The sequence below is a fragment of the Zonotrichia leucophrys genome, chromosome 2, assembly GCF_028769735.1.
Source record: "Zonotrichia leucophrys gambelii isolate GWCS_2022_RI chromosome 2, RI_Zleu_2.0, whole genome shotgun sequence".
Lineage (NCBI taxonomy): Eukaryota > Metazoa > Chordata > Aves > Passeriformes > Passerellidae > Zonotrichia > Zonotrichia leucophrys.
The window spans coordinates 115,881,573-115,908,009 of record NC_088171.1 but is presented as its reverse complement, the minus strand read 5'-3'; the positions used below and the strand labels follow the sequence as shown (position 1 = coordinate 115,908,009).

The following is a 26,437-nucleotide window of genomic DNA, read 5'->3' as shown; positions in this document are numbered from 1 at the left end:
TCAAGAATGCATGAATATCTTTCAAATTTCCCTTTTTTTTAACTTTCAAACCCTTGTTACTTTCAAATTTGTCAGAACTCTGATTTTGGAAATATGCAAAAGTTTTCTGAGAACACGAACATCATTTCCTCCCCTTGAGTTCCCCTGTTGCTATGCTAGAAGTGGTCTGAGGCTCCACCTTTCAAATGGTCACTTACAGATTTAAAATGATGGGAGCACATTTGGTGGGGGAAACTGAAACTACCAGCAAGAGGGAGGGCATTCACCTAAGTGGAAAATCCAGGTTCAAGCTTCTTATGTAAAAAAGACAGAACAAACTGACCTTTGTTCCCTCCTGGTTCACAGACATCCATTGGCTGGTTGTCTATGTTAGGTTTTATTCAGGTTTAACCAGAAAATCCTTCTTGAAACTCAAGTTATGCTGAAATTGGTATATTTCTGGTAAAAGAAAAAAGCCTTCTCATTTCAGCTAACCAACATTTTCCCTGAGAGAGTCTGACACAGTTCTCATGGTAAAAAGGTATTTTTAAATTTTTATTATGATTAAGTAGTGCTATATTTATGTACAGTACATTACATTCTGTGTTTACCTAATCTCAGAAGATATAACAGTAATATATGGAATAGTTATGCACAGTGGGAAGACTTTATGTATACATTTGATATATTAACCTGCTATTGTTGTATGCTTATGGAACAGCAGTGTAAAAATATAAAATACTATAACACTTGCTCTTTGATGACATTATTATGCTAATAGATCACCTTTTTTGTCTTATGAAGAGATTTTTCTTTTCCACTGTAAAAAATCACCACCTCCCCTTATTTTTTCAACATTGTTTTATACACATTTGCCAATAGCAACTTCTTAATTTTCCATAAAATTCTGAGGCCAAAAAGGCAAGATATGTTCTTTGGTAGACTTGCCATCACACTAGACCACACTTACGTGTGCACTGTGAAGAAATATGAGCATCCTCAGCTTCTACCAGCCATGTTTGAATGCTGGCTTTGCTATATTTTGCAGCTCTGGACCAGCAGACATGACTTTGGTCTATGCTTTCAAGTTAAACCAAAAATGTAGAAAGCTGTCTCCAATGTTTCTGTTGGATAAGTATATAAACTTGCTCTCATTTTTTAAGAAACACTGGATTTTATTATACCATTGTTCTGGGCTTGCTGTGGTCTTTTGGGCTAACAGTAAAGGACAAAAATAGACAAATTAAAGAGGTAGTTGAAAATATTTTGGCATGAGGTCCTTGCACAGGAGACCAGGGACTTGGAGCGAGAATTTGATATTTTCCTCACACTCATAATGTCTTTTTTTGTCAAGAGCTGAAAATCTGGTTAGCTGTCTCCAGAGCAGTTGTCTTGGAGCACATTTACAGAAACCACCAATGAGCTAATAACAGCTGGGAAATAATATCCTGGCACCCTCATTTTATCTCAGGACTGCAGCAGTTGGCAGTCACTGTTGTGCCATAATTTTCCTATATTTTCTAGAAAGGTTGTTTCTCCAGCAATCTGTGCAGGATTCAACTTTAGCATCAGTAGTTCTGAGTGGAAATTCATGTTTCTCTGGTTCACTGCTATTACCAAGAAACTTCCTATGGACTCAAAAACGCATCTTACATTAATGCTCATTCTAAACCACTTCAGGCATCTTATTTGTCCACATTTTCCTCATCTCCAGCATCTGGTTGAAATGGAAGAGAAAGCCTGGGCAAAGAACTAAGAACACCTCTATTTTTATTCTTTTTTTAATTTTAGTTATTTTAACATAAAGGATGTCTGCAAATTTTTTTGCAAGTTTAATTTTTCTGCCTTCATTTGTCTTTATGCTGTTTACATCTTATTTTTTGGTACTTTTGTTGATTTTTGTCACCTTAGTTATGGATGTTTAGAGCTGCTGAAACCCTGCAGGAAAGGCTTATGTAACCATGGGTGACTCTTTACAGCTTGGTGAAGGAAGCATAAATATTTCTTACTTGTGAGATTCTGTTTTTCCATTCCACCACTTCAGTGGACAAACTTTCTTGCTGTGACACACTTGATAGTTGTTGCAAGAGATTAGATGAGGCTCATGGAGGTTGGGGCTACGAGAAGCAACTGCTGAGTGTACGTGGGCATACCAAATGAAAGACCATGCTGTACTCACACTGTTTGCTGGAATCTACTGCTACCCTCCATGGGTTATTTTCAGAGACAAAGGGGAAGTGTGCTCCGGTACAGGAATTCTTAAAAACTAAATTTAATATCCAGAAATTTCTTTTCTGTATTTTGAAATTAGCCAGCAAACTTTCTGTCTTACTAACTAGACCAGTATTTTTCTAAACGGCATCAGTTTGCTTCACTTTCAAACTTACTTTTGGAGAATTACCTAGTGCAATTGCTCCAGTACATTTAGGTCCCTGTTCACTATATTTTCTTCCAAGTTATTTTGATAAATGGACACGCTGACGTTTCCTAACCACAGTAGATGATTTTACAGAACATCTTTGAGGTACAGACCAACAATTTTCACATATGGTAAAGCTCAAGTGAAAAACACTGCATATAATTCATTTATCCTTTGGAGCACACAACTTAGTGGAACTCTGGGCTACAAAAATACAATGTTATTTGGAAAAACAAGTCACTAGCCCTACTTACACATTTCCCACTGTGGTTAAACACATCCTTTGACAAGAACAAAAACCTCATGCATTTAGGATTACTGACAAAAGCCAGTGATAATGACTTCCATGTATTTCTTTTTTCCCCCTCTCTAAATCTCAAGACAATTTTAAAACTGTATTGCTGCTTTCTTCTAGGTACTGTAGTCCTAAGGGAAACTTTAATAATACAATTGAAAAAAAAAATAGAAAGGTGAAATGTACCCTCCACCATCATACACTCATTTTAATGTCTTTCCTCCCACTTTAAGTCCATTTTAATCACACTGACTAAATTCACCTGAGTCCATATTTCACTCAGATAACTTTAGAGCATCTCTCTTATCTTCTCTCTCCCATAATTGAGTTTGTCACTGTAATGTTTGTCACAGGTCTTTATTTTTACCCCCCACCATTTTGCCTCATTTACCATAGTAATATGCCTGAAAACAATCACACTAATATTTCAATAATTATTAATAAATTAATCATATTATTATAATATCACTGCTGATAATCCACTTTAACTTGTCTGACAAAGAACTGCTGTAATGAAATAGTGACTAATAATGAGGCTTTGTGACATGGCATAGTCACTAATTTGTCTAGAAGAAGTGGCATTTTAGGGCATCTTCTGTCTTTCCCATTTCATTTGAGATAACCATAATGATTTGATTAGCACAAGACCTTAGAGTCCTTAAATGGCTACTGGTCCATTATGTTTGGAAGCACTTCCCTAAATAGGGTATGAAATCATATATTCATTTTTTACAGAGACACTAATGGGGAGTAAACAATGACAGCTGAACTTAACGCTACTCAACATTTAAACTTAGCTGAGGAATTTCCATCCTAAATTCAGAAAATATCTTAAAGATAAATACTGAAATATATTGAAGATGCATATTATACATGAACTATTTTATTATTAACCTTGTCTGACATCTAGTAAACACTTCAGAAAAGCTCTTTTGGTCTCTACTTCATTGATTTTAATGGAAACCAGAGACCTATTCTATAAAGTACATATAGAAGGCCATATACCACAATGCAAGTAATTTGGCACACATCCATAAGTCTTGAAAGGAGAGGCACTTAGAAGTGTGAATGTGAATTGCTTTGCAATCTGCAGTGTGGTAATATAGCTGTCAACCATATTTCATGTTGTGCAGGACTAGGGATAGAAAGCATATCTGAAAGACATGATTTTTAACTCACAGAGACTCAATGACTGACATGCAAATACCTTTTTTTTTCCTACTGGGAAAAGTCCTGTGAAGAAGTGCAGTAAAGAAGACTGTCTTTCATAGAATGTGAGGAACTGACCTAAAATTTGGTTGAAATATGAAAAAAATCCTTCTACAGAGGTGAATACAATATTTAAGAAAAAGAAGATCCAATGTACTTGCATACAGCCAGAAAAGTGAAAGTTGGTGGTTTTGGAATGGAGGGTCTGTGACTCCCTAAAAGGTTTCAATTCCTTCTGAATTTGCACCCTTGAGTTTTACTTTGGGTTATGGGGTGAAAAAAATTATACTCAAACCAATACCTATCAAGCTACCAAGATGCTCTTTTCTTCAAGATGAAATCATTAAAAACCACCAAGTCTTGGCACCATTTCTACCTGAAATTATCTGTTCTATAAGATTCTCTGTAGCTATTTAGCTTCACTGAAAAGTCTACAAATTTTGGCATATCTCATCTGAGTTCTAATTTTTACCAGATCATGAACACATGAAAATCCTTACTTGCTTCTGCTTTCATTATGAAAGTTTCCCCACTATTTATACATGGCCATCTAAATCAGACAGTAGTGCTGAATTAATGCATTACAGTAATCTGTAATGTGTTAATTCATTTGTAATGCACCTACATCCATCTAAAAAAAGACATATAGGACTTCTGTAGCAAAATAACATGATTTATGTGAAAACATTTATTTTCTTGTACAACTGGTTATCTCACTTTCAACTACTGTTTTATGTGTTACGTGTTCTGAGCAAGCCATCTGATTTCTCTATGGTCCAGTTTCTTCAGGTAAATGCTATCAGGATAGCATTTACTTACCTCTGTAAAGATGCATAGACAATTTAGGACAAATGACATAAATACAATTATTACTTTGTGTTCTAACCATTGTATAAGCCATTTGTAGGACAAAGAGTAAAGCATTCACAAACCAGACATTTTAAAATTAAACAGGTTTTAAGCACTCAGATTCTGGAACGAGGTGAGGTTCTGAGTTATATACCCAGTAATATTGCAGTGAATGCAATATTGCTGCATAGATGGAAGTAATCTTTCAAAAACCTCTTCACCTCTAGAAACCTTAGAATTTAATAACCACTTCAAATTAGTCCAATTCAGGATGTAATCCAAATAACTTTCCTCAAGAAATGATAAAGAAAATACTCCTGCACGTTTGTTGTCCTCTAGCTACTACCCCATACTCAGTACATGTTTCATTTCATATCTCCCTGCTTTTCAGAACTCAATTATAATTTTTAAAATAAAGTTTCAAATTGCTAAGAAGGAACCCAATGCATTTGATAGTGGATAAAGCCAGGGTCAGTGTCTGATTTGCTGGCACTTTCCCAGGCATGAGACATGTTTTCCCCTGGGGTCATCAGGTCCAGGCAAGCTGCATTCTTTCTGCCAGGCACTTTGTAATGTGCAATGAACAGTGTCATTTATTTTCATTTCCTCATACTTAATTGCATGCTTCTTGCTTCCAATATTAAGTCAGAAGGCAGGTGGTAGAAGCAGTAAACTAAACTACTACTAGCTGTCGGAGTTACGGACCATGCTACTCTCCTTCTGAAACAACCCGATTGTTTACAATTCAGCAGAAACTGCTGAACTGGAAAAACATTTGCTTCCATTGCACATTCAATAGAGATTTTTTTCTTTTATTCTGAAAAAAAGAAAACCAAAAAATGCTTACCAAACATACGCTACTTAAATTTATCAACACTTTATCGCAGTTGTAGGAAGAAATATATAAAGTTACTATTTTTTGTAAATGTATCAAAAATACTTTTAAGGTATAGATGAATGCCTGCTTTAGCCAAACAACATGTCAGAAATAGTACTTCTGGAATTAATTAATTCAGCAGTAAGCTAGTTAAAAATTTAATGGTCATGCCTGAATATAGAAAGAAGACATTAATTAGGTATGCAAAGTTTACAGTTATTGTATTTGGAATGAAATTATTTCATTCATTGCAGAAGCTAGCATTTATTTAATTTTCACCTCTTATAATTTACAAAATAAAGTTTTATCAAAGACCTCACTACAGAACTTACTTAACTTCACCTTCATGATGCAACTGTACTTCATTTCTGATGTATTTTATAGATGGGTATGTCACCTAGATTTAGGTGATATAGATCAAGTCAGATTTATTGGCATATTTATGTCACTTATCGCATTCATAAGTAGCACTTTATAAAGTACAAGAACTTTCTCAAGTAGTAACTTTTGCAACAGATTTGTGTTATTGTTGAAATATTCTACTGAAACAGGTACTAAAATCACTCCATACTGCTGTTAAAAATGACATACGGGAAAAACTAGAGTAACAACACATATGCATATGATTCTTAAAAAAATTATTATATTATTATTGTTTTATTTGTTATGATTTATATTTATTTCATGTATTAATTATATTTATTATATTAAAATAATTTTAAAAATTTATCACTCCAGTGACTACACAAGTTTTTTAATAAGAAAGGAGGTGCCAACTATTCCTTCTGAAATCATCTAATAATGTTAAATCATAAATACAGGATTTCTATTATTATATTATTATTTGCTTATTTGCATAATAATACAAGTGTTAGCAACATAACAAACAAAAGTGCACTACATAACAACATGCTCTCCAATTTCAGTTCATAATTTTTTTATGTACATGTCCTTCTATGCTAATTAATAACTAACAGTATACAATTTCCTGTTTATTATAAACATAGTGCTGTTCCCTTTCTGTAATACCCTACTAAAAGATTACTGATGCTGTTATCACAGGATGGCATATTTCAGCTACAAGAAATACAAATATAGCCAAATTCAGGCTCAATCCTGCTAAATTTTTCATGCAAGGTTCTACATGGAAGACTCTACACCCTGGCATTACACCCTCTTTAAGTCAGTGGAGCTCTGAGCTAACAAAGGATCGTCTTGCTTGCCCAATAAAATGGACTTGTGGAGTTTCATATCACAAGGAGTGAGACATTCCATTTAGAAACAGCAGCAATATCACAGCAGGCACACTTTATTAAAGCAAAATCCATTCCTAATCTCTCGTGTCTGGAAAAAGATATAAGCAGGTGGGCAAAAATTAAGCTACATTCTTAACTTTTCCCACTACCAACAACTTTTAACTGAATTTGTTTATTTTTATAAAAAATCTTTTTCTTCATAGAATCTTATAGTGCATCCAGACCATCCTATACAAACTGAAGATCCAATTATTAGGAAATGAGTGGACAAATTTTAATATTTTAAAAGCTACTGAACTGTCTAAAACATCACATTTTGACTTTCTTGTATGACACAGCTTTTAATATATTTAATTTTATTTATTTTCAGTGAAAATAAATAACATTAAATATAGGTTTGCAGACACAGTTTCTCAAGGTACTCAGGAACCTCATTAAGTTCCAAAGTATTCATAGAGTCCCATTGAAATCAATGGAAGTTAAATGTCTTCTGAAAATCCCAGTCTTTTTTCTTTCCATTCTTTAGCATTAAAATAGCATAGGAAATATGATTCTTAAGGCCTGAGTTTTAACCTTATTAAAATAGCTATTTTCTAAGTGGCAATCTTAAGTGCCTTACAATCAGTGGTGAAGGATCAAGAAAATGTGAGGTGAGATCAGCAATTTGGAGTTCACCACCACTTTCCATATCCAACTGGAAAAATTCAGGGTGACCCCCATTTGTCCCTTACCAGGGGCACCTGAAACTAGGTGAGATGCATCAGACTTTACAGGCTAAAAATAATTTCTTTTGGATGCATCTTCAAAAACTGGAAGATCTTTTCCCTGTAACTCTGACCAATGTTTTTTGCTCCACCTCCCAGCTCCTCTCTTGTGATCTGTACTTTATGACAAATTAAAGACAAACCCAGGGAAAAAAAAAAAAAAAAAAAAGAGGAATCCCAACTGAATAAACTGAATATAAGGAAAGCTTTTAAATTCTGAAATTCTGAAGAAGAAAGGGATTAAGATGTTTCTCTGCCCACAGGATTGCCAAGTTCTTGGTAAACAGTACTTTTGAATGATTTTGCTTTACCAAAGTTCACTCACATAATGAAGAATAAGTAACAATTTCAGTCTTTCCCTAGTCCAGTAATGTACTTTATAATAACAACTTTTAGAATGTAAAGACATTCTTTTTGTTAGTGACGGGGGGTTGGGGTATGGGGAAGAAGGTAGGAGAGGGGACAGGACAATATACCACTTAATAGAATTCCTGGCATCCAGCTTAGCTAGCAAAATTTCTGAAGTCCTGGGGAGACCTAGGTATGGCACACAACAAAAATTACCTAGAAATTACCTAGGAAAGTCAGTGCACTCAGAAGAGTGCACTGACTGGAGAGTGCACTGGAAATATCAAAAAGAAGGGACTATTAAAAGTCTTTACACAGTTATGTTGCATTGAGCATGCATAGAAGAACTGACCTCCATCCACTGAAGAGTCACAACATACAGTTTTATTATAAGCACTGCTTTCATAATCCAAAGGGGAATGAGTCTTTCCTTACACCTCACACTTCACAAAGTCTTTCCTCCCAAAGAAAACCAGATGCAGAAGCATTTTCCAGCTCTTGTCCTGCCAAAAAAAAAAAAAAAACATTATGAAAGATGGAGAAAGTAAGATGGTAGCAAGGTGAGTGACATGGATTACAGCCTGAAGCAGGAGAGATCCAGGATCTATCAATTGATTAAAAAAATAAAACTGTAAACTTTTCAATAATAAATGCCTTATACCCAAAAGACAACTAAGTCTCCCTTTCTGTAAGAGAAGGCCATAGTTACTAAGCCCTTAGCAGTCCCTTATCCCTGCATACTCAGGAAACCATTAGTTGGGAAACTTTCTGAAGTGGGAATGCTGGAGGCCAAAATTTCCACACATATAATTGATAGACCACTAATAGCTACCATTTAAGTTATATAGGTTAGTTGGGAAAAAGAATGCTTACTTTGAGAATTCCAATAGAGTTTGAATGTAAAAGACTACTCTGCTCTGCATGGTCAATGCATGGTTAATGCATTTGCATTTCTCCTGGCATTATCCAAAAAAGACATGTCTTTGTACTGAAGACATTGACAACTCAGGATGAAAATCCTCCTGGCCTTATCCTGCAGCTGATCTGGGGTATTTTGAAATCAGGCAAGATAAGCACTTACAGTACTAAGCATAAAAGTCTGTCTGTAGAGTCCAGCTTGAAGTGTTTTTGGAAATTAAGGGTCTTTCCCAAAGGACTGCACTGTTTGTATTTTTAAAGTCAATTAAAAGTGTTGATTTTTGCAGACTCAAGACCAAAGTCCTCACTGAAAAAATCATACCATTTAGAAAAATTATGATCCTCCAAAGATACATTTATCAAACTTCATCCAAGAAGACTGCTGAATATAACTAGGACACTAGCAGTGACATGTTGGCCTGCCTGCAACACAAATTGGTTAGTGCTAAAAGAACCAAACCATTAAAAAAAACCCAAAAATCAGAAGTGCAAAATCCACTTCCTTATACCTTTGTGGACTCACTCCATATTTTTTTGACTGCCATTGTGATACTGCATTTGGAAGCATCCAGAAGTGTTTGAGGGCTGGCTGTAACTAAAAGTATCTTGAACTTTAAAAAAGACATCTAGCATTTATGCACAGAAATGCCTTTCATGTTTCCATTTAAAGAGCATCCAGTCTGTAATCTTGCAGATCACTCATTCACAGGTTATGTCTATGTATCTACAAATTTCCAAACTCCAGTGTTTGTTTTTCATCTATCCAAATGAATACCCCAAAAAATACCACTGACCCTTTGACATGATAAATGACTCTGTGGGCATTTTATTGCTAAGATGCAAAACTCTGGAGAGTCATGTAATCATGCAATCTAATTAGTCTTTTAGATGGTGAAATATCATTCAGGGGAGAGATACTTTACAAATAATATTATCAGGATTCTCTTTTCCCTACCTCTTCTCTAAATTGTTTTCATAGACATAGATGTACACAAATACACTGCCATACACTATCCAAATGACTGGCCTGGATAAGATCATTTCTGCTTAGACAGACCATTGTTTTTTGATGAATTTCATTTAGAAAGGCTTTTTGAGTTGTAGACAGAATCTTTACAGAGTACACATTGATGATGTTGAAAATGCAGAGAAAAATATTTTTAAGTTCTGTCATTCCCTATACTCCATTTCAATTTCATTTTTATGAAGGCATTTGAAAGCAGTGGAGAATCTAGTTTGAACCTTTATTTTTACTTTAGTTTTCTCATGTCTAAATTATAAAAGACAGATCCCAATTCTTTGGGTACTGCAATTTAATTTACCTCCAAAGATGCATTTTTTCTTCTTCTTGCTGTATAGTTGCTCACAGCTGAAATTGTTCAGTCATAATGAAAACACACTTACTGCATTCCAAATGCTTACACAAGTATGCATTTGGGGAATAGCTTTCTTTCATTTAAAGTTATCTGCAAGGAAAAATATTGTAAAATATACCATTCTTGAGTTTTCAGAAAAAGTTAAGCAGAGTTAAAAAAATATTTTTCAGGTGACTATTTTATTGAGCTTAAATTTGAATAACTCTAGTGTAATACTGATGTCTAATTTTGCTATCATTTCTGCTCAGTATTTTTCCTTCCCCTCTAAGAGTAACATGCAGTTCCATAAGAGGGCTGGATATGTTAACTCATCCCTAAATTTCTTCCCCTTGCTCCTAGCAAAAGGATTGCCAATTAGATAAAGTAACTACTTTTTTCAGACTGTGATACAGAACACATTTCAAGCCATTCACTCATTAGAAAAGAGTATGACTTTCTTCGGCTGCATTATCAGAGCCAAATGTTTAATAAACTACAAAATGACATGTTTATTCTGTTTGGGTACTTAATTCTTAAATTTGCTCATTCATTCATGCCTAACAGAAAAATCTAGGTTATTGCCTGCTCAGTCAGAAGCAACAATTGAAAAATAATTACACTGTAGCAAAGGCAAAAAATTCTTAAACTTTGATGCGCCTTCCAAAACGTTACCATGAATTTCTCAAGTTTCTTTCTTCTTTATCCCCCCTAAACCCTTTTCTCAGTATTGCAAGTTCATTTACTAGAAAAATATGTGTGCTGAATGGAAGCAACCATTTATTCTTTATCAACACCTTTGCAGCTAAATTACACTGCGGGTAAGTATACTTATTAAAACACATCTATTGAACAAAATTTGGATTAAGTACTTTTCTGTATTCTTTAAAGTTATATAACTACAAAAGATAATGTTAGTAAATGAAACATATACTTGGCTAATTAATGCACGCAATTAAAAGTACATACTTGTCTTTTCATTCCCATTTAGGTCTCTATTCAAAAAAGCACTTAAGAATATCCTGCTCTTTAATGTGACTACTGTACTCCTTTAGGCATATGACCAACCAAATATTTAAGGATGCACTTAGGCATGTGTTTAAGAGGTCTGCTGAAACCAGATGTTAGTGTAGAAGAGCATGCAAAAGAGAGCACTCATCCCCCTTGGATTGAAAAATCTATTAAAAATGCTTCTGAATTAAAAAGAAGCACAGTAAAATATGAGTTCAGTTCAGTTCATCCCAACTGAAAGGAAAAGCAGGAAATGCTCTCAGAGGCTGACAAAACCTGCTGTTTCTATCACTAAGTCCAAAGAAGTAAATCAAAGTAAGGAGTAAATACGGAAATTCAGAGCACTTGCTGCACAACCCTCTTCAGAGTTTCTTGAAATCAGTGTTTAAGATCTTCCTAAGTGAAGAGGACAGAAAAAGCTGTCATTACACTAGCTGTTATCACAACTAACCTCTACATAATTAAAGCCTTTTTTCATATTCACTTTGTTACTTAGAAGCCTGTCTGCTTAGTAAACTCATAATGCAGCATAGACTGTTTGTTCATAGTTTTGCTTTTTTCACTACTACAGCACCATAGCAACCCAAACACCAAATATTTATTTTCTTTCTCAAACACTGCAAGTTATTTTATGAAAAAAATTATGCAAATTGGGCAATACGTTGACTCATTCTGTTTGTCTCTCTTGCATGTATCTCTAAGGCACCTATCACCATGGTGCCTAAATGCTGTGGCACTATAGTTATTTGCCAGCTTTCTTGTACCATAAGTGGTGTCATCATTTTTGTCCACTTTTATATAGCCTTTTTATATAAACTCTAAAAAAGTATCAGCTAGGACAGAACAGTCATGGATTAAATGCAAAGAGATGCTTTCTGCAGCAATAAACAGAAATCAGTAGTAAAATTAATCATCCTGTTTCCTTCAGTCTTCATTTACTCTGAAAATAGTTTATTTCAGTAGTAGAAGGTGCTCCTTTGATAAAAGCTTCTCTGATTTCAAAAATCCTGGACTCAAAATCACTTGCATTCTACCTCCAAACCAGCTCTTATAATGCACAGCTGCCCACACAACACCACACTGTCCTAACAAATTTTTGTAGTACATAATTCAACTTATTTCCCTTCTTAGAACTCATTCAGAGTGCATCATCCCCTAAAATACATCCAGATCAATGTCATCCTACAAACAAGTTATCTTATTGTGAGACTCAGGATGTGTAAACAATCCAGCAGAGCTTCCTTGCTACTACAAATACACAACAAACCAGGGACGAGAAACAATGACATTTGTAAAGATACCCCTTCTGCTGATGGTAAAAGGTAAGATCTTTTATTCCCTTCCTCCTCCTTTAATAGCAGTCAAATGGAATGGAGAGCACTGGAAACTGCAAATAAACTTTATATTTGAAAAAAAAAAAAAAAAGAAAAAAACTAACGTGGGCCAAAACATCGTGATGGTGTATTTGGCTCAACTTAAAATAGAATGATCTTTCTCCCATAATATTAAATGGAAAAAGTATAACAAGAAAGAAGTGAAATGGAAAATTGCTAAAGCTGAAGAACATTACGCAGAAAAAAAAGCAGCATTTTTTCTAACAGCTCTGAGATTACATGAGAAAGAGAGAAAGGATGTGGAGGAGGGGGAAAGGGATAGAGAGGTAAGACAAGGGAACATGAAGCTGGCTGAAAACAGAATAGAAAACACTTTTATGGAAAGACTAAAAAAATTAAGAGAAAGCACAAAATCAACAGAGGCACATTCAAGACTTTAAATATTCTGCAGAACAGGTTTTCCATAAAAAAAACCTAAATGTAATTGGACTGTTCATCATTTATAAACTGGATTTATAAACTGGATTTTTTGTAGTTCATCTTGCCACAGGCCAGACTGCTTCCACTTCTCTTACCTACAGCATGTTTTACTCTGTGGAGTTTATCTTAATCTCTGCAATTCTACATCAAAAGATATCATAAGATATAATTTTTAGCCGATGTTTTAATTTAAAACCTTTTTTTTAAACCATTGGTAAGATAGGGTTATTACTGGAAGGCAAGTGCCTCCAAACAGAAAAATGTCTCACTTTTTAGTTGTTCTCAAGGATGGGAACAAAGTTTGACAGCTGACATTTCAGGAAGCAAAAAGAGCTTGAAATACTACATTAATAAAACATATTTTGTCTTTGTTAATGGAACATATACAGGGACATTATAAAAATAAAATACTCTCTTCTAACTTGAATATTCAGATTCTTCATTGATCATGATGCTTTATCACCAATGAAATGTACTGCATTCTTAGCACATCCAAACTCATATGAAATTGATGATTTATATATATATACACAGCACCTTACATCTTCAAAGAGATTGTAAATAGCAACACCTTCATTCTCATCCTATTTCACTAATGCAAAATGTAAGACCTGACATCAGAAATATGTAAAACAAGAAAATTTAGATTTTTCAAAGTACAACTGATATTAGAGAGATCTAAAATTTCCACTGATATATGAGAAACTCTGCCTAGATAAAAACTAGGTCTCTGTGAATTTCCACTCTGTGGAGGTGGGCACAGGCATGAAACCTCATCCTTTGCAGAAAATAAATTAACATCACCATTTCTTTTCAGTATTACAAAATTTTTTGTTGACTGAATGTGCACAACATCTGCCTTCCAAGGCATCAAATAATATCACTGATCAGACATAAATGAATCAGTCAAACCTGTTCAGCTCATAACCAACGCTTTTTCTATGTTCTAGAAAAGAGTGGTTGTATTTCTGTCTAGCCCATGGCTATACATACAGCCATATTGCTAAGGCATTGCTTAAAAACCTGCCACATCATATAGTTTTATATGACTGCATATGCTGTATTTCAATACATTTTTTAAATTACTTAACTTGATGGATTTTCTTGCAGCTGGCCTACTGAATTTCAGGACTGCTAGCACAGCCAGTTGTTATGAGAGTTCAGCCCTTTTGTACAAGTGACTGATAACTCTGTGACTGCTGTTAAATTCCTGGACAGATCAAATGAAGCTCACCTCCCCCTAGATCTGAAATCTCTTCAAGCTGCTTTTTTAAAACCACATAACAAGTGTTTTGTCCTGACATTACTGTTCTACTTTTTCTTCCCCGTCTTAAAGGAATTTTCGTTCTTCTAGTTCTCATGGGAAATTGTGTTAAAATTCAGGAACCTGACCTCAGGTTGCATTGAATATTCCCATTGACTTCAGGCCATAAAAAAGGAAAACTGTGAAAAAGAGTTATATTCTGTCAGGAAGAATATGGCTCCAAATGCTGGAATCATCCTGACAGCTCTATTTCAGAAGTTAGCCAAGGAGAAAGAAAGGGCCAGATCTCTTGAAAATTACATACACATACCTCACACACATGTATACACATACAAAGCATAAAGGAGAATAGAAAAGAGAACCTGGAAAGAAACCCTGCCAATTTATCAAGTGGTAGATGAATTATCCCCAAGACTTTCATAGAAGCAGCAGCCACCCCATTTTAAGGTGAAATTTTATTTCAGTCTCAGCTGCAGCATAATCTCAGATCCATCCATCCGTGTTTCGCCCACTCCCCCTCCTTTCCCCTCACAGTCCCCCTGCTCCCTTCCCAACTCACATGTTGAGTAACTTTGAGGTATCACTTCCTCTCCAATACCACAGGTTTCATGGGCCTGGCTAGGTAGGAATTGCAAGAAGAAGGATTGAATTGCTTAAAAAAAACAGGTTAGTAAAAACTTTATTTCAATAAGTTTTCATCCCAGTTGAAGCTTATGAATTGTGTGTACATTTTTGATAATTTTTGGTGTGTTTCAGAGTATTTTCAACATTCTCCCTACCACAGAACATTTTAGAGAAAACTAGTGGAGCTATATGGAAAAAAAATTGGAAAACTGGGTCTATGTGAGGTGTCTAACTCTTACTATTGTTCCACTTGATATCCACTATTTATTTTTCCTGCATGATGTCTCTGCTTCAAGCTCTCTGGAAATTACACTATACAGAAAGTAAAAAAAAAAAAAAGCGTTGGAATTTTCCAGTGTTTGGTCTTCCCTAATACCAGAAGCACCTCTGAGTTTAGCAAGCAGACTCTTAGGTGCTGTTTCATTATTGACTTAAGCTACCCTAAGTATGGAGTGTGCCAAGAGGCAGGCCCACTCACCACCTCCCTCCCCCTCCTCTCCTCAGACCTAGGTAAATACTCCTCTCATTTCATCATCAGTTCTCATGCTGCCTCAGAGTCAGCCAGATCAAAAATACAAAATGATCCACCTAAGATCTGAGCCACACACTAATTTTCAGATGGTTCCTGACACAGCTGACCTTGAAGTCAGAAGTATGCTCATTCTCCCTAGGGAGACAGCAGAATATGCAGCTGGAGCAGGAAGGGAAAGAGAGCTGTACCACCATCTTCAGCAGCAGCACAGATTTAAATTTGCTGAAGCCTACTGCAAAACCACAGCTTTGTTATGTTAGGAACAACTCCCAAATGAGCCAAACTGTACAAAAGAAAAAAGCAGACCTTGACCCTTGATGTTAATGTTCAAGGAAGACAAGAAAATACAGATATTCTCCTGAATCAGAAATGCCAGATGGCAGAGAGGCACACTTGAGTATGTTTCCAAAGCAGAACCAGTAATAACACCCTACACCTGGGTGCTGTGCCTGCACTAACTCCTGACTTAAAAGCAATGCTAGTAATTTTGGGAGCATATCCCTTAAGCTGTGTGTGAAAATATGTGTACCTCAACAAATTTATTTCCAATAGGTTAAGGGAGAAATTCTCTGGCCTTTTTGGGTGTGCATGGAGAGCACTTTGAGAAGCTGATGGAAGAGACACAATAATACCCATGGGCTGTAGTCCCAGTTTTCAGCAGTAGTGATCTCATGAGACTGATTGTATTAACCCTGCTGGCTCATGCCTTTTGATGCCCAGTCAGCTCAGGTTTATTGCACTTCAGTGTTTGAGCTGGAATGTTAGGAAACTGCATTTATTTGAATAACCACTGCAGCACATTCAAATGGAAGAAATGCCTTTATACCACCTAAGACAGACAAAAGTCTAGGGAAGCAGGGCAAACACAAGCCTGGTCCAGCCTGATTTTGTTGCCTTAAATTGGTGCCAGTGGGCTGTTTGCCTTCTGGGGCAAGAGGAAAGCAGATAACTACCCTTGTGCAGTTCAATGCCACGAGAATACCTTAGTTTGATGTACAACTATCCAGAGAACCTGAAATGCTGCAGAAATCCTTCCATTTTTAACAGCTGACAACAGCAACTCTAAGTATTCCATTTATATTTCTGCTATGATACTTCAGAAGATCTTATCCTGGAACACTTGTGTCGGGTGACTAATTACATAAGAATTGTTCATTTTTGTCCTTTTTACTGCAGGAGTCTGTTTACAAAGTTAGTCCTTTATCTGTGATGCACTTCTGAAAGAGAAAAACAAAAAAGATAGAGAAGCCTGGGGATTTGATTAGTTTCTCCCAAGATATTTAATTGCTATTACAGCCAGAAATATGTAATACACTGTAATACAATTTTCGAGAGTAAAACTTGGGTTAAATACTAGCACAAATTCCATGTTATAGCAAAGTAATCTCAGAAGTTTCAAAAAACAGAACATGGCAAGCTAGACTTCCACTGGTTTTTTGTGGTTCGCTCCTATAAATTTTGGGCACAGAATCAAACTTTAACATTCTATATAGAAAGCCAGAATCTTTCTAAAAATTCTTTTACAAATCAGCAAGACTGGAAACAATTTGATATAAGACTTACTGTGTATGCTCTTTCAGCCATTTCACTAGAAACTCATTTTAGCTTTCTCTGAGGTAGAGATAAACCACAGCTAAGAGACAGTTATTAAATCTTCTTTATACATTCTGTATGAAATGTATTAAACCAAAAAAATACTATATTCAAATAAGGTTAAGGGTCTGACTTAAACCCAAAGGCATGGAAATTCAGAAATATTGTGTCTTCCTACCCTTTACTCTCTTCAGTGTGGCTGTGTATTGTAGCAAAAATGACTTGTGCTCAGGTTCCTTAAACCTCTTCTTTATGTTACATTTCTCCTTAAAGGTACTTTCTATTTTAAGGTTATTTCAGTTTGCATTCTCTTTGTGGATTGAATTCTGCCCTGGACAGTCTGGGCGGGTGGGTGGGGGGGTTTATTGTTTGTTTGTTTGTTTTTTTAAAATAATTTCATTTTTTAAAATGATTACAGAAACACAGATGTGAGAAAAAACAAGGAAAAGTATGTATGTATTAGTCTTGGCAACCAAATATTCTTGCTTTTATTTTTCAACACATACCTTACAAATCACGCTCGCGAGAGACAGGCAGGCAGATGTAGGACGTGCATGACTCTCAGCAAGTGCAAGCACATGCTTCAGCTCTCTCCCTGCCCCCCTGCAGCTCCACTTAAACATATGTAAATACCTATTACATATTTCTCCAGTGAACTAAGTAGGAACCTTGCAGTTGACACTGCAAGATTTTGTGCCACAAAATGCCTTGGGGCCTTCTTCCATGATGGACTTTTTCCCCTTTTCCTGAATACAACAACGACCAGTGGAGGTCACACTTTATTCAAAAGAAAGTAAGATGCTTGCAGATCCTCCTTTCAGGGGGCTGTCAGCCTTGAAACCATCTCCTACACTGTGGTACAGTAGTTTGGGCCTGCTGACCTCTTGGGCAAATTGCAAATTGTGTCTTCTCAAGATAACTTCAAGCAGGGAAATTCCACTGCTTGAAGGAGGGGGAGGGTATCTTACGAGGATGGTGGAGTGGTTTTTTCCTATATTCTACAACTGTAAACGAGTTTGAGTTTCTTTTCCTTCTCTTTTATTTCAAATTATTATTTGTTTTTACATAATTATCAGCGTATTATGCAGTCAGGCAACTGTCTCCACGCAGCTATTATAAATCTATATGCATTCAACAAATTGTTAGAAACTTGATAATTTCAAATGGGGCCTGGGAGTTCCCCTCCACGTGCTTCATATATTCTGATAAATATGTATATTTAATTCTGTCATACTTACACATGCTACTGAAGAGTCAATTTTTAAAGATGAACAGCCAACGTAGACGATTCATTCCCTCCAACTGGTACTCCTGCCAACTGCTGAAAAAAAAAAAAGGACAACGGCCATTCCAACAAAAAACAGTGTTGATTACACTCTGGTAGCCAGAGTAAAGGGAGATAATTTGGAGGACATCCACAAACATTAATCTTTGCAGTCTGACTGTGATAAAAGTAAACCATTCAAAATCCTCAAACAAATAATCCTCAACAAAAGAGTGTAAGACTATAAAATAATACCAGTGATGTAGATTTATCTTAAGATACCATAGAACAAGACACAGGGGATTGAGAGAAATTCCTTAAACAGATAATACTTGACAGTAGTAGACAATCTCTGTTAAAGAGCAAGAGAAACAGAAAGCAGTAGCCTTGACCCAGAAAAGGTATTTCTGCCTTATACAGCATAGAAGACAGACATTCAAGAAAAGCTCATCCATGAGAAATGGTGATCTCCTATTGCTGCCAAGGTCAGTCAGACCTGTTGTGATATATTCTGTAAATGCTGACTCTATCACTTAGTTTTCCAAGGACTTCCTTAACACCCAGAGCTTTTTTATTTTTATTGTGGAACAAAGTTATAACATGAAACTGTCAAACTAGAAAGCCCAGAAAAGGAAGACAGAGAGTTTTTATTAGACTTAAGAGTGACAACTCCATCGAGAAAAAAAAAACCCATAACGGTTATAAGGAAGGGGATATGAAGTTCCTCGAGATCCACCAGAAAAATGCCAAAATCTCAGCAAAGAAGTAAATTTTGCTCCCAAGTCAGCAGTCCTAACAGTTTATCATGCCCCTTGAAAACTGACTGCAGATGACATGCAGATAGCATATCTGTTTCAGCCTATCAAGTGTGAATGGGATGGAATTTATTTGCTACAACAGGAAGCTCTAATGGAAACCCCCAATATACTTTTACTATACCTCAGCCACAACCTTTTGCAGTTGAAATGCCAACTGTGCCAACTGTATGGTGCTTTTACGACAGCAATCATGAATCCCAAAGGGAGAAAAATAAATTCAAGCAAGTAATTTTATTTTCTCTACCTAAAAAATTAAAATGGGATAATAGATAAACGTAATACCTTCTAGCCCTAAATTTTTCTTTTTACTCTGTGAACTTTACTATACTTATATGTATTCAGAGAGAATAGAGTTTGGACCCCTCTCTCTATTAACATCTGTAATTCTGAGCTTGAATTAAACTACTAATTAAACCCATGTAAAAGAATGTACTTAGACTACTTTTTTGCCCCACTGCTTTGGGGTGGGAGCCTCCTGTTGAAACACCTACCTAGCCTAGGGATTTAAGAAACATCCCTCTCTTCACAGAGACCTTGTGAATATAAACAAAAATTAAAATCTTCTCTAGTAAAAGACATCTGAAACAGAAAAGTAAGTTTGTAAGTTTTAAGTAAGTCTTAAAATGATCCCTTCATGTCAGGGGAGCTCATGCAGGGGCAATTCAGCTCTGTTTGGAGGTTCATCAAATAGGACAATGATGACATCATTGTTCTGAATTTAAAACTGATTAATCACCTGCTTATCATCTGTCTTGCAGATGAGAATTCCCTGTTGAATGCTATGGAGAAACTGGTGATAAAGACTCTTCCTCTGCTCGTGACCAGTTCGGTCTTTTCTTTCTCCTGCCTATTCAGCTGACATATTAATATGTGCATTTGTAAAATACCTGCAAATACAGATGGGTATTATTAATGGTACCAACTATGAATACAGGTTTGTTCTCAAGACGTCTGGATATGATGCAGTCTCCAGATAACATTTATACAACTTATATGAATCCTCAATTTTTGGAGGAGAAACCAAAATGCCTTTAGACAGCTTTTAAACTGCCAAATAAATAGTTGAAAACATAACTTTCCTTTAAAAAAATCTAAGTTACTGAACTCTAAGTACAGGCCTCCAGTACACTTCAGAAGAAAAAACAGCACGAAACCAAAAATTCCTGATTCCTTATACTTCTGGATGTTTCATGATTGATCTAACAAGATAAGTGGAAGAGTGGAAAATTGGCAACCTTAGCAGTTGAGTATATCTTGCAATTGAGAACTAGCATACATCACACTGTGATGTATTTTTGAGCCTTCCTTCCTTCATACCATGTGGACAGTGTAGCTCATACAAAAACCTTGATAAGACAGAAAATACAGGAAAAGAATAAAAGGAACTTCATGTTTCCCTTTGTTTCTCTGACCACAAGCCCAGTAAAATGTTTGCTTTTGAGATTGGCCTACCTTCCCCATGTCTGCAAGGCCACATTTAATTTGGTAATTTGAACTGAACCAGCTGGCAGTGTCTTTGAGACATATGGGAATGGATCAAAGCTGCAAATATGCAAGGTGAATTTTACATTTTTATATTTCTTTCATGGTAATTTAAGTTCTTGATTCTGTGAGATATTTTGTGCTTAATTCCTACTGGGGGCAATGGTAGATGAGTTGTAAGAATCTTTTCTGGGATGCAAAACACAGTTCGGCTTCAACCCATGTGTCAATTCCTCCTCCAGTGTTAAATTGTGGATCATTTTTTGGATTAAGAAGATATAGCAATACTCAGGTTTTCTCTCTGCTTTGTAGCAAAGGGAAGTCAGGGGCTTTCTTTAACTTTTAGAAGTGATTTGTACTTCCTTATAGAGAGCAATTTATTTTCATACAAGTGTGATAATTTGGGGCCATCATTTTCACCACAAACAAATTAAATAGGACAGGAGCAATAGCTAAAATAATAAAATAGCTATCTCTTTCATTACACATTTGATAACACTTTGTTTGACACACTATCAGGTAGCCTTACAAACTGTTTAAATACTCTGAAACATATATTACACCTATTAAGTTTTTATACTGTATTGAAGATCTCTTTTTTCACATTGATTTATGCTCACTTATAAATGCATACACAGAATGTCAACATTTAAAACAAATCAATTTCTTAAAGGATTTGAGTTCATTCTGATGAAACAACCAGATTAATTACATTGTTTAAAATATTCTGCAATCTTAACATATTATCATTTGCATCTTCCCAGATCCAAGTGTCATATCCAGATTAAGAACATGAAACAGGACATCCACACAAAAGAGACAGACCCTTTGTCCTATTATTATTTAATTAACTACTATCTAGATATGGATGAGCATTGACCTTCTTTATGAATGGTAAACAGTCCTGTGAGTTAGTCAGTAAATCAAAAATTTCAGCAGGAGGGATTTTCTTAGCAAAATCTCATTGGTTCCCTTACAGCTTATCTGTTCCTCCTGACTACCAAAGTACAGTGCACAAAGAAAGAAGCAAAATGATTTTCCAATCCAACTCTTTTTAAAAATACGCAGCAGAAAACTTTTCTTTAAAGAAGAGCCAGCCTCATGAAGGGATTCTTGTGGTGCCTAGCCTAAGTATAATAAATACTAAGCCATCATCACAGTCTCACATTTCCTTCTTTCTAGGAAGACCAGGAAGTCTGCTCTTTGTAATAGATTATCAGATATCTAGTGCTCTCAAATAAAACTGGGTATATATGTGTGAAATTTAAACAAAAAGATGTTGGACTGTTGTTTTTTAAACTAAAATACGTTATTTCTCTTTGGCTGAGAACATTAGTTATGTCTGCTAATGGCCCCCCAACACACTAGACAGACCAGCTGGGCCAGACAGTACAATACACAAGAAAATAATCTGTCATATCAGACACAGTTACTTGTTCCACTGAATTCTGTTCCCCTGGCCACTGAAAAGACTGTGCATTCTCAAATGAGACTGTGCCAATGGCCAGACTGGCTCAGACCGAGGGGGTGTCCCAGCAGTACTCTGCCTCCAATGACGGCTCTAGACGTGACAGCCCAAACTGAGGGCAAATACTGCCATTACCCACTTCCATGTCCTCCACTTCCAGCTATTTTCAGCCCAGAGGAGTTACTGATCCATTTATGGTTTGTCCATCTAATGACCTTCTCAGTTCTCCAGTCTGCTGCATAAACCTCTTGCATTCACAATGCTGTTTGGCAAGGAATGCCATACGAGCTCTCCATTGCATGGAGAGTATTTACACTGCACAGTCTAACTCCACCAGACAGCATTTAAAAGAATAACTTTTTTAGTATTGGCAGATAAAGATCATGTTCCTCAAGGCATTTGTTCCTATTTATATGAGAAAGGCAATAACACTCTTCTCATATGCTGGTATAGCAACCTCTTTCAAGACTATTTTGGAGACATTCACTTGAATGTTGAATGGCTTTAAAAACTCAGTGCCCTTCTGAACAAATGTTCCTTCCTTTTGAGCTTCTAAAAATTGATTCATTCTTTTAAATGTTTCAACTTTTTTTTTTTTTTCTGGAAAATGAACTTCCATGAGCTAAAGTGGCCAAGTTTGATATACCATTGAATTATCCTGCAAAGGCCCTTGCTTTCTCAGTCCATAAAGGCAAAACCTACAATATTATTAACAATTTTAGTTCTGGTCTCCACAAACGCATTATTCTGAATACCCTAGAGAACATGTTCCCTACAAAACAAAAGAATGTTCTAACAGAATAATATATATATTTAGCTCTTTAATTTTTACCAACTGTACAGATAACTGACACAAATCTCAGGTGTTTTACCATCTTGATGATTAAATCATCTCTGTAAGTAGCAGCAAAAATTTTATAACTCTCAGGGCCTGCATCATTAAGTACTGAAAATAACTTGAAGTGCTGCGCAAAGCAAATGGTACAGTTGTAAACTCCTACAGACTCCGAGGAACCCGAAGCCCTTCCTAAGGCAGCAGCCAGTAATATTTCACATAAATAAAAAGCCAATTCTCTACTTTTTATTATCAGAACTCTAGTCATTCTGGTATTGACATGTCCAGCTCTGCATTTCTGTACCTGCATGCACTTGTATGCACCTGCACACACTGGTTGCCTAGAACAGCTCATCTCAAATTGCTGTATCTCTACCACCTCTCTCCACAACAGGCTGCAAACTAATCCACTGTCCATGAATAACAAGTTTCTCAACAGCAGCTTTTCAATACAGAGCTTGCAATCTGTCTCCCATTCACTTTGTCAAATTATGGTCCACATATCAGCCATTTGCAGCAGTGATATATCTGTCAGGCGTCAAGTACATCTCTTGCAAAGGAAAATCTTTTTTAGGATTTTTTAACTTTCAAAATGTCTAATCCCAAACATGTAAAATAATGAGTCAGATGCCAAAAATCATGAGGGTTTGGGTTTTTTTGTGTTTTTTTTTCTTTTTTAATATGTTAATGTCCTTTCCTTTGCTTTCTGGAGCTGTTTCTAGGTCATGTTTTCAAGCTTTTCTCCAAGACCAGAAGGGTTTCAAACATTATTAAAAAGAAAGCAACTGAGATCCTTTTGTAATTTCACGTTTAAGAAACACATTTATTGCCATCAAACTTAAATTCTGTTGAACTGACACCAAGTATCTTCAGAGATGTTTTTGATCAAATAATCCTGAAATAGGAATATTGCTTCAAACCTGTTTTCTCTAGAGTTTCATTTGCATTACTTAGGTATTTTTTTCAGATAATGAAGCTTTAATGAAAGCAGGTTGTTAGACATGGAAGAAAGTCATGACAACACAATCCTGAAGGACTCTACAGTATCAAAATATCTGAGGTGCAGATTATATATCTTCGTATATGTATGTGTATATCCTCACACAAACAGTGATTTTTTCACCTGAAATTTGTGAATTGCTCCCCCACAATACTGAGTTGCCTAGAAATCTTTACCGTAGAATTTTTTTCAGTGATGAGAAGACAGTTTTTTGTGGCAACATGCACTACACATCTTCTAAGATTCTAACTGGTTTGTGATGGAAATGTTCATGAGTATTGATAAATGTAACCATTCCTGTTAATCATCATAATCTCAGCTTGTTTGTGTGGCACTCAGTAATTCGTTTTTATTTAAAGAAGAAAAGACATTCCTTTCTTTTCATAACACAATTCCTCTGTTGGGCATTATCTAAGCTCAGCATAGTGTCCTTCCTGTATTCTTTCTCTTCCATCCTTTCTGCCCTGATTAAGACTACTGAAGACTCAGCAGGAAACCCAGTGGGATTGCTCATGGTGTCTTGAAGTCACCTTTTCTTTCATTGTTTTTGCCTGTTAAACCTTGTTATGCTCATCAATCCCTCTCCCGCATCCCACTGGATTCCGAACTTTCCTTTGTCAGCACCCTTGTTTGCTCCTAATTGAGCTCCTCCTAATTTTCCCTACCCCATCCGCTTGTCCTTCCTTCCTCCCCTCACAGTTAGGCCATCTCCTCAAATGTCCTCCTTCATCCTGTGCCTGGTGTTACCCTGTGCGCCCAGGCCTGGGCATCACCATTACTGGGGTACACCCCAGATGACGAAATATTTCACGGGTGCGCTTTACTTTCAACTTGTTTCCTGTTTTCTGGGACACGCTCATGGATCACAGCCTATGTGTGTCACCACAAACTCTGGGCGATAGCTTCCACTCTGCCGGGACTGGAGACGAGGGCTCCGCTGACAGCGCGACCCACACCAGCCTCAGAGGGCTGCCAGGGCAGAGAGGTCGCCCCAACCTGCCAAAGGTCCGCGGAAATGGGTCCAAGGGTCTCACAGAGGCACCTCAAGAGACCTGCCCGCGACCACACCGGCACTCTGAGCCCGACCCACCCCAGGCAGCGCACCGAGCCCTCTCCCCGCCGCCCTGCGGCCCGGCCCGGCCCCGCGGCGCGGAGGGGGTGCCATAGTAACGGGCGGGGGCCGGGCGGCGCCGGGGGCCGGGCGCAGGGCGCTGCGCGAGGGCGGGGACGGCGGCGGGATGGCGGGCGCGGGAGCGCCCCCTCTCCGCGGCTCTGGGCCCCGGCGGCCGCAAATGGCTCTTCCTTCGCCGGCCCCTTTGTGTGAGGCACACTCGGAGCGGCGGCTCCGCGGAGGAGCGCGGTGCGTCCCCTGCCGCCGCCAGCCCAACCCAGCCCGGCCGGGCCGGGCCGAGCCGAGCCGAGCAGAGCCGAGCGGCTCGGGGCGGCCGTTCCAGCGCCTGGGCGCCCCGCTCCCCCCGGGGGTGCGCGGGGGGCCCGGCTGCTGTCGCCACCTCCCCCTGAGCCCCCCCAAGGCCCTCGGTGTGGTGGGGGACCAAAATACAACTCCACCAAACCAAAGCAAATAAATAATAACAATATTAATAAAAGAAAAAAAAAAACAGAGAGAAAAAGAAAAGGAAAGAAAGAAAGAACGGGAAAAGAACAGAGGGAGCGAGCGAGAGGGAGGGAGGGAGAAGCGAACCAACTCCGAGACTCCCATAAAGAGCGGCACGCACGGAGCGAGCGCCCCGGTGCCGATGCGCGGGGAAAACAATAAGTACTCGAAGTTACCTGCCCTGCCGTAGAAGAAGGAGGGTTCGTGGGTTCTCTTGCAGACATCTGCAGACCGGTGCTTTTTTGGAAGAGATTTTTTTTTTCCTCTCCTCTCTCTCTCTTTACAAACCACAAACGGATGTGAGGCAGGGAAGGTGTTTGACTACTGAAGTCAGGCACCTCTTTTTTTATTCTTCTCAATCTTGTGTGTCCCCCCCCCTTCCCTCTCTCTCTCTCTCACACACACACACTCACACACACACACTCTCTCACACCCTCCTTTTTGCACCTACATTAACGACCAAAAGAAAAGGAAAGGAGTTTGCTTGATGTTTTAGTGAAATGGACGTAAGATTTTATTCACCACCTCCTCAGCCTGCAGCCGCTCCTGATACGCCTTGTTTGGGACCTTCCCCCTGCCTGGACCCCTACTATTGCAACAAGGTGACTCGTGTTTTGTGTCGTCCGAGGTGTTTTATCTGTGCTGTCGGTGTGTGCTGTTGTCGCGGCGCGTTGCATGAGCGGGCGCTGCGCTCTGGCGAGCCGCGCACCAAGTTCCCCGGCGAGGCAGAGGGAGGGCAGCGGCACTTGCCGGGCTTTGGGGTTTGGGGAGCGCAGTGCCGCCCGCCGCGGAGCGGTGCCGCCGGGACACACAGCGGCTCCCCCGCAGGCACCCCAAATTAAACCCCCGGA

The 26,437-nt window shown here is 37.6% G+C and overlaps 1 protein-coding gene and 1 long non-coding RNA gene across 2 annotated transcripts in view; one reads left to right on the top strand and one right to left on the bottom strand.

Moving 5' to 3' along the window:
• Window positions 1–8,358: 8,358 nt before the first annotated feature.
• Window positions 8,359–25,840, bottom strand: LOC135444454 (uncharacterized). The gene is made up of 3 exons (XR_010439216.1): window positions 25,763–25,840; window positions 18,343–18,425; window positions 8,359–8,499 (listed from the first exon to the last, which is right to left on the bottom strand). It is a non-coding gene; the product is annotated as an uncharacterized LOC135444454 (long non-coding RNA).
• Window positions 25,289–26,437, top strand: part of TOX (thymocyte selection associated high mobility group box) — a 218,373-nt gene continuing 217,224 nt past the window's right edge. The window contains exon 1 of the mRNA XM_064706134.1: window positions 25,289–26,188. Coding sequence (XP_064562204.1) covers window positions 26,087–26,188 — 102 coding nt within the window. The 5' untranslated portion in view covers window positions 25,289–26,086. The remainder of the gene's footprint in view (window positions 26,189–26,437) is intronic.